Here is a 12,555-nt window from a genome sequence, read left to right as displayed (position 1 = left end):
CGATTTACTGACCTTCCTTGCTTACAGTGTTGGCAGTCAAGAAGAAACTGTAGTTATTGTAGAAGAAACCTGCTGATTGTAACCTTAATAATATGAAACACAGACACCTCATGCAGTTTTGGAGTAAATGAGATTAAGACGTAGGCAGTAACGTAAAGCAATTCAGGACCCTTGCACTGATTTTAATGTGCCGTGGATTAAATCCTGGAGATGACTTTTGTGTACAAGTAGAATTAGAGCTTTCCACTCTTGGTGCATACAGATTTCTAACATGCAAGTCACAGTTTTCTAATTGTTAAAAGTTTTCAATTTTTATTAGATGGGTTAGTTGTTTGTGTTTGTTTGTTTTAAAGTATAACGCTTTAAGGGTGGGTTGACTAACTAGTGAGAAATGGTTTGACTACCTGGGGAGAGTTGGAAGATGAACTGATAAAATCTGACTCGACCTAGCGAAGGACTCCGGAAACCCAAAAATACCCTCAGAGCAGAAACAGTGGAGCTCATATGTATTTTTAACTTCTAGATAGAATATAAAATCACTGTGTCATGCATCATGTATATTTGCTGTATTCTAGTCCTGAGTTTTAAGGACTTTGGATGATCAGTTATTCAAAATATTACTGACTGAACTAGATGTCACTAGAAAGTCATATTATAGTACCTTCCAGAAATCAATATATTCTTTCTTCAAAACAGCATGGCATTATACTATTAATAAACCACTTCTCTATTGTTTTCATTAACCGTGTGGCCTCAATTTTCACTTCATTCATTTCAGATTTTTAAATTACATCTGTTATTGTTTTATTTATATTTGAAATTACAGAATTTTTCCATACTTCAGTATAAGTAGCAGATAGAATATTGTCCAGAGGAAGGAAAATTGGCATTAATGAACAAAAAATCCCCATGAGCTCCCAGAAAAAAAAGGTGATATTTCTACATAATTGCTTTTTTTATATATATTTGCTTACCGTTAGACTTTACTCAATATCATCTTCCTTTACTAATGTAGATGTCCACTTTCATTGGAAGTTATTGGATTTGGATTCCATAAGTAATATTTAAAAAAAAATTCAGTCTGAGGTCTGACCATTGAAATACCTTTTTTACTTTTCCACTAACTTCATGCTTTATGAATGTTGCCATTAAAAGTTTTGAAGCTGTGGCAGACATTCTGGAAATGAATTTACATTTTCGTTTGTATTACTGATTTTCTAGCATAGTAGTGACACTCCTCAGTAGAAAAATTTCACATAAGTAGATTTTATTACATGTTTTTATGGATGATAGAATCACAGAACTGCTCAGGTTGGAAAAGACCCTCAAGATCATCAAGTCCAACCACAACCTAACCATACCACCTTAACTCTAACAAACAACTCCTAAATCATGTCCCTGAGCACCACATCCAAACTGTTTTTAAACACATTCAGTAATGTGCATATCTCAAAATGCCAAAGTGAATTACTGTGTCAAATCAATGCACAGAATATGTGTAAGCTTCACAAGTAAGAAATAAAATCATTAGTTGAAACTATCCACAGTCAGAGACTACTTTTCTCACTCTTTTTTTCTTTTTCTCATCTGAATGTCAGTAGCTTACTGAGTTCTGAGTTCCACTGTGGCAATGTCTCATACTAGCAAAGTAAGGCTTGGAAATGAGTTATTGATGATAACGAGTTTGTGTTTGGGTCAGATGGAAGCTGCTGCTCATCAAGCAGTGCTTGGTCCCTGCAGAGGCTCAGGGAAGGGCTTCTCTGCTGACACAAGATAGTACAAGGTAGTTTAATGGGGTTGGGATATGAAGGACCATGACAGCAGTAAGTGGTCCTTGGCACTGCAGCATCACCGTTGTGCTTCTAACAGCAGAGGAAGTTGTCTCCCCTAGAAGGAACTACTCTGGTACCCAGATTTGTGTCAAAAATACTGCTGTTTCCTTAGCAGTTTTACTGTATATTAGTTTGTGCTTCCTTGCTTTTTTAGATCTTTAAAGTGCAAAGATGGTGAAAGAACTTTGCCATGTGTTGCCAAGCCTCCAGATCTGGTTTTAGTGAGCATCCTTGGGCTGTAGATGAGCAGGACTGGGAGTCAGCAGCATAAGAGAGGCCTGTGCACCAGCCTGAGGCATGTAGCCCTGAGCGCATTTCCATCACAAATTTTGGGAAGAAGGCCTTAAAACTGAATTCCTCTGAGAACTCTGTCTCTGCTGTCTTTATCTAAGTCCCCTGAAGGTTACTAATGATGCTTCAGAGCACTTACTTTGTTTAAAACACCGGTAGCACAATCATTTTTAGCTGTGGTAGGAAGGTCGTAAGGTTCCATTTGAATATTTTGCAACTTCATACGGTAATTCTCCCAAGCACCTTGAGATGTGAATCAACAGTTCAGCTACTACAGTCGTTACACCATAAAATGAGACATATACACCATAATATGAGGGCATATATTTTTTTCTTTTCTGTGAAATGTCTTGTGAGTTTCTCTCTCTGTTCCAGACTGAACTCCTGGAGGTATGTGTGAAAAATGCAGTATGTTATTTTGCCAAAGCTCGGTAAATCTTAAATATTGAGCAGTGGCCTAAAGGGATCCTACTTGAAGCATTTTTTGTTGTTGCTTGTGTGCTCATTGCTTAGTTTCTGCTGTTTGTTTCATGAGGAATGTTACTGAAGAAGCTGTAATTTGAGGCAGTGAATTGTTTTGGTGCTCTATTAGAAGTACAGTTAATACGTAGACTTCTTTTATGCTTATAAGGGAGAGGAATATTTTGGTAATTGTAAATTCACATGCACATGAACAAGCTCTTGCAACATCCAATGGCAAGTTGTTATGGGGACTGGCAGACTGTCATCATTTTGATAGCTTGAGCAGTATATCTCCTGAGCAGCAATGGAGCTCTTATGCAGAGAGTATCATATGTTCCCAGCCAATTTACAGGGAAACAGCAATAACATTTTATCATGGTTGAGAGCCCAGTAGCTGCTTCCTATTAAACTTGCCCTTTCAGATACCTGTCTCGGATTAATTTGTTGATTTCAAATGGAAACTCAGTCTTCTCCACTGAAGCATGACTTTCTAGGATAGACTCTCACTGAATGACAATTACTGTATATTCTAGCTAGTTTCAGACCATTACAAGCCTTGGGCACAGTGGAAGACAGAGGACTTCTTCAGTAACTGATTTTAATATGTCTAATTTTAACTGTCAGTTATATATGCACCACTGGATGAATCCTTAGAAAGATGAAATGCAAAGCACTTCTAACTTGCTCTTATTAATGATACACTTGCTGCAAAGGAGAAAAAAAAATAGGTTCAGGTCTCCTGCAGAGAATCTGCATGATGTTTTAAGATCAGCGGAGTTTGAAGGAGCAGGGATTTAAACTGATGCTGTCTGCCTTTTTCCTTTGCTGGAGCAAAAATGTGCCAGATGTAATGTAGGTGGTATTTTACATATCTGCCTGACACACAGTTATCTTTTAAAATGTATTTTCACAGAGAGGTAGTTGGTACACTGTGAGGAGAGCATTTTTGGGAAGGGTTGTATGCATTTGGAAATAATAGGTTCTCTGCCTTGCCGTGTACTTGTAGCTGTAATTACAGATCACTGCATGCAGGCACTGCGCGGCTAAAAATACTGATCTGGGTGTAAGAATGATAAGGAAACAAACAAACCAAAAGATTTCTTTTGGCCAAAAAGCAGCTGCTTTGTGCTTGAAAGCTCAGGCATTGTGTGCTCCCAGTGCATCTGGGGTTTTTTGGTTGGTTGATTCGGTTCGGTTGCATTTGGTTTTGGTATTTTTGATGACAACAATTAAAGCCTTTATTTTGAGAGGTTGTTGACGAAGATTTTGATACGCTATACAGGATAAAAGTACAATTAAAACACTGTGAGGACATATTGGTGCTGGAAAATACTTTTTTTTTTTTTTTTTTTTTTTTTTAAAAGAAGTGGCAATTGAAAGCTTTCAGAGGACTTCAGTAAATGGGGAGGAGGATAAAGCCCAGCCCCAGGGGCTGGTGCAGCAAGTCATAAATAAGGCTGTACAGCAGTGATGCTACAAAGGTATCTTTGCAGTACAGAAAGTGATCTTGCTTTGCATTAGGAAAACAGAGTCTTGTGCTGTTGTGAGAACAGGAAGCATATTGTAGAGATTGCTGCCTGAGACATTGTTTTTCAAATCCTAAAATCCTATTGGAATAGATAGATAAATTTAGGAACTATTCCACTGATAATGAGATTTAATCACCTAAAAATTAAAACCTAGAGAGCTGCAGAGCCTGGGAGGGATGTTAGGATTCCAATGGCTATGGAGATCTGCAAAAAGTCTGTGGTAAAAGCTAATGTAAGGACTTGTATAAAGGGTAAAGCTCCCCTGGAATTTTGTGGGAAAGTTTTTTTTATTTTTATCCTGTTTTCTTGTCCCTGGCAAAGGGGGGTTGATATATTCATTTTAAAATGTGCTTTTCTCATCTTTGATTGCTACTGGAAATAATTACCTTGATTTCTTTCTTGTACAGCTGTAACTGACCATTTCTACAGGATCAGATTAGCGTTGGTATAAAAGTAATTAGAGTAAAATTTATATTAGCAACTTGATATCAGCATTAATACAAATTCATAAAACAGTTAATTTTCTAAAATATTAATATACTTTCAGTCTACACTGAGCAGCAGTTTATGCCATCAGCTCTGTTTTCAAACAAATGGAACCATTCTAGAACAAATTTTATACTTGAACAAGCTTTGTTTTACCAGGATCAGTAACCTTATCAACAGTTGACCCAGAACTATGATGTATGTTTGTGAATAGATTGCATATGTCACAGTAAGAGGCGGACTTGCCTCATAAGCTAGAGTATGTAATGAAGATCAAGTAATAGCGAAGCAAAATGCAGATGTATACAATAGTAATATATATATTTTTAGAAATGTATCAGGTTTGGTACTTGCTTCTCAATTATTTGCTTTGTTCAGCTCTAGATAGTACAATTTTGTTACAAAAAGAGGCATGTGATGTAGTCACTGGCAGAACAGAATGCCTTGTAACAATTAGAAGGGAGCTGCACTTCTGAGAAGGCCTTTATTTTGCTTGCGCTTTCGGAATTGCTTGATTGCTAGATTGAAGGCACTTTGCTTAGTACGAAGGAAAAAAGCTCTGAAAACCTACTGCTTAAATGGTGGATTGATGGTCTTTAATCTAAAATACAGCTCTGCTACCCCCAATATCAATACTGTGTCATTTTTCATGGCTTGTAGTAAAGGGAGAGAAATGATGGCAGAGTCCTAAAATATAAAACAAGTCACCCATGTCTTGCGCATTTTGACATTAACAGTTCTCTTCCTTGACCTTTGACAGATTAGGGCTTGACCCAAAGCTGCTGGCCAAAATTCTAAATATGAGCTCGGGTCGCTGTTGGTCAAGCGATACGTACAACCCTGTTCCTGGAGTGATGGAAGGAGTACCATCTGCTAATAATTATCAAGGAGGCTTTGGAACAACGCTCATGGCTAAGGTACAGAATACTTACATGTAAAGGTATAGTTGCTTCTCTCTGGGCTTCTAGCAAGCATTCTCAATGAAAATTTATGATTACAAGGAAATGTGTGGGCGTCGACAGAGGACATCTCAACCTATTACTGTAGCTCTGAATTAACAAGTAGTGCAGTGGGCTTTCCTTTAATCTCCAGCCTCTTCCTAGCTATTCCTGCTGCAGAGCCACTCAATGAGATGATATGCACTTCTCAGTTCTCAGTTGTCCTTAAGCTCCCGATGGACTTGTGTGTATGGCAAGTGCTCAGCAAGCTTTTTAGGTGGCTCTTGCATGACTGCTCTGGAACTTAAGAGCCTCAGCTCAAGTTCAGGAAAACCCTGCTGAACAAATTAGTTGCCTATAATGGCAAAAGCATCTAAAACCTTCGGCCTAATCTCTTCCAGATACCTTATGCTGTGCTACCACAAATGCCTTCTGGCATTCTCTTCCTTGCTGAGCCAGTTCCTAAGGTGTTGTGAATGCCTAAGGTCATGTGAAATGCATAATGCAGACAGGCTTCAACCCACAGCCTCTGCAGACTGATTTTCTACAGGTGCCTGCACTGTGCTGTGACCTCTCTTGAATTGTTGTCAGTGGTGGCAAATGTAATCCTTCTTAGAAGTAATAACCCAGTGATTTAAATTATTTGTCTGCAAAGTGAGAGATCTGGGTTTTAGGTCCTTTTCAGCATGAAGAAGTTGTAACTTACAGCTATCCCATCCCAGGAGGGTACGCTTACTGCCACACTCTTGGCTGTTCGAGGAAAAGCATGGTCCTGACTCACTCTGTGGTCGGGAAAGCAAAGCCCTTGGAGGCCAGAGGAAAGTAGGCAAGGAGGTCAGGGCTGTGCATCATGCTGATGAGGATGCAGTTGGAGGGAGGAACTGTAGGGCACTGACTTTTGAACTACTTCTGCTTTTACACAATGATTGCCTAAGGTGAATTACAAAAGCAGCCCTGGAAGAGAACTCTGATCTCATCCCTTGATGGCTGGTGTGAAGTATTCTAAGTTTATGCAACAACAGCCAGCAGCTTTCATGTCTTTGAGGGATGTGTTAAAATACTGGAAAGCAGCAGTTTTTATGTCATGTTCATGTCATTGGACATAGAAGACAAGAAAACATTATTAAAATTCCTGATTTATAAAATGCTTCATATTATGCATTTGAGGTTGGCCAGGGTTATTGATTGGAGATAAGCAACCTGATCCTGGCAGTGTCTCAAAGCTCTTGTTTCTATCACGTGCAGCTTTCAAAATCCCTTCTGCCTGTTGTGCATTGTTTCACGGTGGAATCTCTGTTCTTCTGGTTCTTAACTGTTACTCTTGTCTTGATTAACCTCATAATATAAATAGGATGGGACGTATTCCCCTCCCTTTTAACTTTCTGTGTCCATGGTGAATTTTTTCTCCCTTTTGTTCTGCTTCTAAGAGGGACCTTTGTCTAAGATCTTAGTTGGAGGAACAGCAGCTTGGCCTGTGCTTGTTTGTTGAAACTGTCAGCTTTTGTTTAAAGTATTATCAACACATAAGAGGATTGTTTCTCAGATATTTTTAATTGCTCTTCACTTTTTCTGATGCCTCACCTGCCCGTCTTGTCTTCTAGACAGCCTATAGGCTGCTTCAGTAGGAGGGAAAGACAATAAATTCCTCTCTTGCCTGTTCAGTGTTGATAGAAAATTACTTGAATGAGTAAGGAGCCAAGAGAAAGCTGATCACGTTTGTGATGTTACATGGTGAAGTAGTGACCAGTTTTAAGGCACTGCTCCTTAGTTGTCAGAGGACTTCTATGATCCCTTTCATCCTGGTATGTGATAGATCATGTAGTATATAAGTTGAGTTGGGAACTCTTGTCTGGGAAGTACAAAGCATGCTTTTGCCACTTACAACAAGCAAAAGCCAACTATATTCGCAGCATGGTTACTGAGTAAATGTTGTCCTTGAATCCTGAGAAAAGCAAGATTTATATCATAGTATTCTTGACTGATTGTGCTATATCTCAAATGACAAAGTTTCATTTACATCAGCTCCAAAATAAGTCTAAGGAACCACACATTTCTACTGTGACCATTTTTTATGGATCGTTTTGTTGTTGTTGTTGTTGTTGTTTACTTTTTTAAAATAGGTTTGCAACTGTCTCCTGAAAGAGAATCTGTTTCCCTTTTCCAACCTGAGAAAAAGTGAGCAAAATAGTTGGTACAGTAAGACATCTGCAAGATTTTATCAACTTCGTAGGGTATGAGAGGACCCGTAAATTATGCTCTGATTTTCACTTCTTCAGAAAGGTCAGCAAAAGACAAATTTCCTTTAGAGTTGTTTTCTGCTATTTCACTCAAGGAATCTCCAGCTTTGAGAGAAAAGATCTTTTACAACCTAAAGCTAAAGATATACTTTATATACAATTTGTGTTTTTATTCCTTCAAAGTTCCCATTATCAAAACGAAATTTTAAACACAAACAATCAGAAACCCCTAGGACCTTCCTGACTTTGGAGTCAGGAGTCCTAGTTCAACTAAGCGCAGAGATGCTATCTAATATTTCAGCCATCTTGGAGCCCAGATTTCATTGTAAAAGCAAACGGACCTGCTTTATAAAATTGTCCTTGTGCTAGCAGTCTGTTCAGAATTTTCAGGGACTGTTTTTGTGCAAGCCCCTTCAGAGAGAAATAAACCACTGCTACTGAAACTAAGGACCTTCATTAGTTTGGAGCAGGATGATTTTGCTGTTCTACTATCACATGAAGTGATTTAAGATTTTTTGAATGAAGTGGACAGTATGGCAACATTTCACAAAGAGGGGCTGGACAAGATCAGGATTACATCATGGAATATCTTACTGTAAATTAGGCTAAAGTCACTATTCTTAGACTTAAGTCATCAGTCATTGCTAGGCAAAAAGGAATGATCTGCAGTGATGCAAATGAGGAATCTTATCTGAATCCTGTGGCATCTGATACGTATGTTTTTCCCATTTTCCTAGATCTTGAAGTCATTCAAGGGTAATAGGAAGAGTAACTATAATTCTGATTTGTATCAGAATGACCTTTATAGGGCCGATTTACAGATCGAAGTGACATTTAGAGAATAGAGTAAGATCTTGAATTTCCTTGTGCTAATTCAAATACAGACGCACAGAAAGTAAAGACCTGTCTTGTAAGTCATTCTTGAGAAGCCAAAAGTGCTCTCAGCACTACTACAGTCTCTCAGTTCTTCTTATTTGTCATAAATATGGATATATTTTTAAATTAAACCCAGTAAAGGTGCAAATTCTATGAGCCATTGCAGTCTTGGATGGACAGCAAATGTAGTCACACACTAGTAACTCTGGAGAAGTATTCTGCAGCTTTCTTAAAATATGGATCTCATAATTAAGTTCCATCCTCTTGCAATACCTTATAAAGGTAACCTTGAGAGCAGGCATTACTGTCGTACTTAGAAAGAGATCTGTTTCTGTATCCAGGCCTTTGTTAGCTATTCTTTCGTCAGTAAGCTTCATGTCTGATTCAGCTTTAAAATTCAAGACATCCTCCAATCTGACTTGTCATTTCTGTCCAGCATGAAGCTGATTTTTTTCTAACTTTAGTTAGTCATTGTGCTGGTACTTGCCTTTCATTTTTCTCCTGTTTATTTTGGATTGTAGATATAGTTGACCAAATGCTCTGGGAGGATACGATTTCAAATTATTCTTCTTGACAACCTCATTTTTTGCCCCAAACTTAGTGTTTAAAAATGCAATCGAATTAGTCTCTATTTCCCTTCATCATTCTTTCATTAATTGCATGGTCACATTACAGTAAATGTAGGTAAAATGAGAGGCTTCAATTTTGTTGCTGTTCAAATACCTCCAGCTTTGTTTTTAACCTGTTTTTAGCAAAAAAAAATGTCTCACTCAACCAGTATGAAACGTATGTGAAATAGTTAAGTGAATATCCAGAAGAATTTTAGTTTTGGAGATAGTGTAGTAAAGTGGAGGAAAAAAAAGTCTGAGCCTTGCTATCAGGTTGCATAGTGATCAAGAAAATTCCCTCTGTCCTGAAGGAAGTTGTCTTCCTTGTAGAGCTGTGTGTGAGCTGGGTTTTTGGGTTGGGTTTTGTTTTGTTTTCCTGTTGAATAACATTGAGTTATTGTTTTCAAAATTAAAAACTAAACAAAGACTTCTTTCTTCCAGGACTTAAATCTTATACAGTAGACTTCTCTTAACAATGAAAGTCATTTAACATATTGTACATACATGGCTATTGATAATCTTGTCATTTTTTTGTTGACTGTTTTCCTGCCCTTCTTTCTCTCTCTCCTTCTTCTCAGGATCTTGGTCTGGCCCAGATTTCTGCCACCAACACAAAGACTCCAGTTCCTTTGGGATCCCAGGCACATCAGATCTACAGGATGATGTGTGCAAAAGGCTATGCCCTGAAAGACTTCTCAGCTGTGTTCCAGTTTTTACGTGAGGAGGAAAGCTTGTGAGCTGTCCTTTGGCAATGGACACAATAGTAAACCACATTTTTTTATCCTTACAGCTCATTTGAGAAATATATGGGTTTAATGAAATACTGTGCATTCTGATCTCATACAGACTAATAATCTTTGGTTGTCTAAATCACAGCAAACTCTGGGACTTCATCAGTTCTTGAAAGAGTGAGCCAGAGGAAGGGGTTGTTTGGCAACCAGCCAGACAGTGATTTCGTTTTATAAGAACCATCAAAAGTTTTTTCACTGGATGCAATAAATAAATGAATATTTTTTTTTATTAAACACTTAATTGCATATAAAATAATTTACGTTACAACCGCAAACTTAGGTGAATCTTGAAGAGTAAAGTTATATAGTGATTTAATGATATATAGTGATCTATCAAAATTGAAAGTGAATACTGTATGGAAAAAGGGAAGATTTCTTTTTCAATGAAGAAACACAGCTTGAGATGGATTTTATTATTTTTTCCTTGGACCTACTAGCTTTGGATTGATATGTAGTGAATTTTACCTGGGGTTCAGGTTGCAGATTAAGTTTATAGGCACATGTTACTAAGTGGAGAGCTGTTACAGCATGTTTGCCTGGTAGACTTAGTTAAAATAACATGGTATGCGTGTCTCTGCTGTAAAACTCTTACTGTATTTTGCTAACCCAGTTTTATATTTTCTTGTATTCTGTCACACGTTTTCTGTCACACATTTTCAGAGCTCAAAAACAGCACTTTCCAGAAGTTCTAACCAAGTGTGCATTTGCTTTAGGCAACTACTGCAGTAATATAAACCTAAACCCCATTATTTTGAGAAGAAATAAAAATCTATGCTGGTAAATACTTGCTCTATGGTTATTTGCTTTTAGTTTTGATGCAATCTTGCACACACACAATTCACTAAAAAGGTACAAAGTGGTCTTATATTTTTATTTGCTTGGGTTTTTACAAATTATCTTTCAGTAACAGGCTTTTGAGGAACTCTTGACTGTGTGATGCATACAGTAGTATATTTGCCTACGTATTACCTTAACTGTTCACTGCTTCTGGCAAAATACAGGTGTATTACTTATTAGGTGTATTATAAACTTAAATTTGTAAATGTAAGTGTTCACATCCATACTGACTCACAGGTTCTAAGCTCAATCAGGTCAATTATGCATTTACATTCCAGTTTTGGTTCTGTGACAGATCCCTTTATATGTGCGCATTCAGGTAAGAAAATTTTGTGTTTGAATTAGCTCAATTCAGTGACTTCGATAACTTGAACGTTACATTTTAACCTGTTAGTAACATTATATGAAGTCATTAAACTACAGGTTGATCTGGCATCCTTTCAGTTTGCTTCAAAGACTATGACGTCCCAGGTTATTCAGAGCTTAGGGGCTTGTTAATGTACGAGTTGAAGACTACCAGGAGCAATCCTGCTTTTTAATAGTTGTCCTTCTCTCATTTGATAAAGCTGTTGATTCCATTCATTCCTTGAGATCTGACACAAAACTATCTGCAATAAAAACTATTAAAATTACCAAGTCAACCGCATGAGTGCTGGAAAATGCACAAATGTGGAACCACTGTTAGAGGTGTGTGGCTCAACCTTTGACTGCAAGATCACATAGAGGTGTTTTTTTTCCTACAGCATTCCTGCCTCACATAACACAAAGGGTGGACCCAGTCCATAGTGAATTTGAGACTACAGGGATCCTTTTGCTGATAGGATCCTTGTTTGCTTGTCAGTTTTACAATGAATGAGACAAAGAATGGTAGGAGAGGTCTGGTTAAGTCTCCTCTGTATTTGACTAGGAGAGCTGTCTGGTAGCCGGATTGCTGAGGATTTCTAATAGATGCATCCTTCTAGTGTCCAGCCCAGCCTGGTGCAGCAGTTTCTATCAATGTGTTTGCTTGCAGGAAGCATAACTATTTGCTTTCTTAATATGGTAGATGCACATATAAATGTTAGGAACCATAAGGAATGGAATATGTCTAGCGAGACAGACCATTTTTAGCTTCCGAAATCATAAAGTCTTTGTTAAGCATGTAAAAACTTTCGAGCTACTTCTGTGTTTCTGCTCAAGGCTAACTCAGGCTTCTTGGGGTCCATTTCTCCTCTCCTGCAACCACTGATCAAATTTTAAATTCCTACTGTGAAGCTCACGTTGGAGTAGAGACTGCCAGAATGCTCTCTTGGCAAACCAACAAAACTAAATGTTTTCTGATCTGTTTCGTAGAGAAGGATTTTGGCTGAAATTAAAAACAAAAACCAAACCAAACAAAAGCCAGCTCTGGGGCAGACAGCCAGCATGTAAAATTTTAGACCAAGCAGTTAGTTTGGCAAAGTTAGAAACAACTTTTACCATAAATCTTACTGTGGAAAGTGCCTTGAAACTTGTAATAATATCCAGTACCTGAAGCCAGTAATACAATTTCTGGTATAATGCACATAGTTTTCCTAATTCTGCAGGGAAATACTGTACTACTGGATACATATAGTGGTGATGGTATTCATGCTAGCTACATCTATTCTGCATCTGCCTGTGTGTGTAATCTTTTGCTCTGCATGGGGT

The 12,555-nt window shown here is 37.9% G+C and overlaps 1 protein-coding gene across 1 annotated transcript in view; it reads left to right on the top strand.

Moving 5' to 3' along the window:
• HIBADH (3-hydroxyisobutyrate dehydrogenase) overlaps window positions 1–10,834 on the top strand; it is an 80,823-nt gene extending 69,989 nt beyond the window's left edge. Inside the window, exons 7-8 of the mRNA XM_048951333.1 lie at window positions 5,361–5,517; window positions 9,838–10,834. Coding sequence (XP_048807290.1) covers window positions 5,361–5,517; window positions 9,838–9,996 — 316 coding nt within the window. The 3' untranslated portion in view covers window positions 9,997–10,834. The remainder of the gene's footprint in view (window positions 1–5,360; window positions 5,518–9,837) is intronic.
• Window positions 10,835–12,555: the final 1,721 nt, after the last annotated feature.

This window comes from Lagopus muta, chromosome 7 (assembly GCF_023343835.1).
Source record: "Lagopus muta isolate bLagMut1 chromosome 7, bLagMut1 primary, whole genome shotgun sequence".
In the NCBI taxonomy this organism is placed as follows: Eukaryota; Metazoa; Chordata; class Aves; order Galliformes; family Phasianidae; genus Lagopus; species Lagopus muta.
This window is presented reverse-complemented; position numbering and strand designations above follow the sequence as displayed.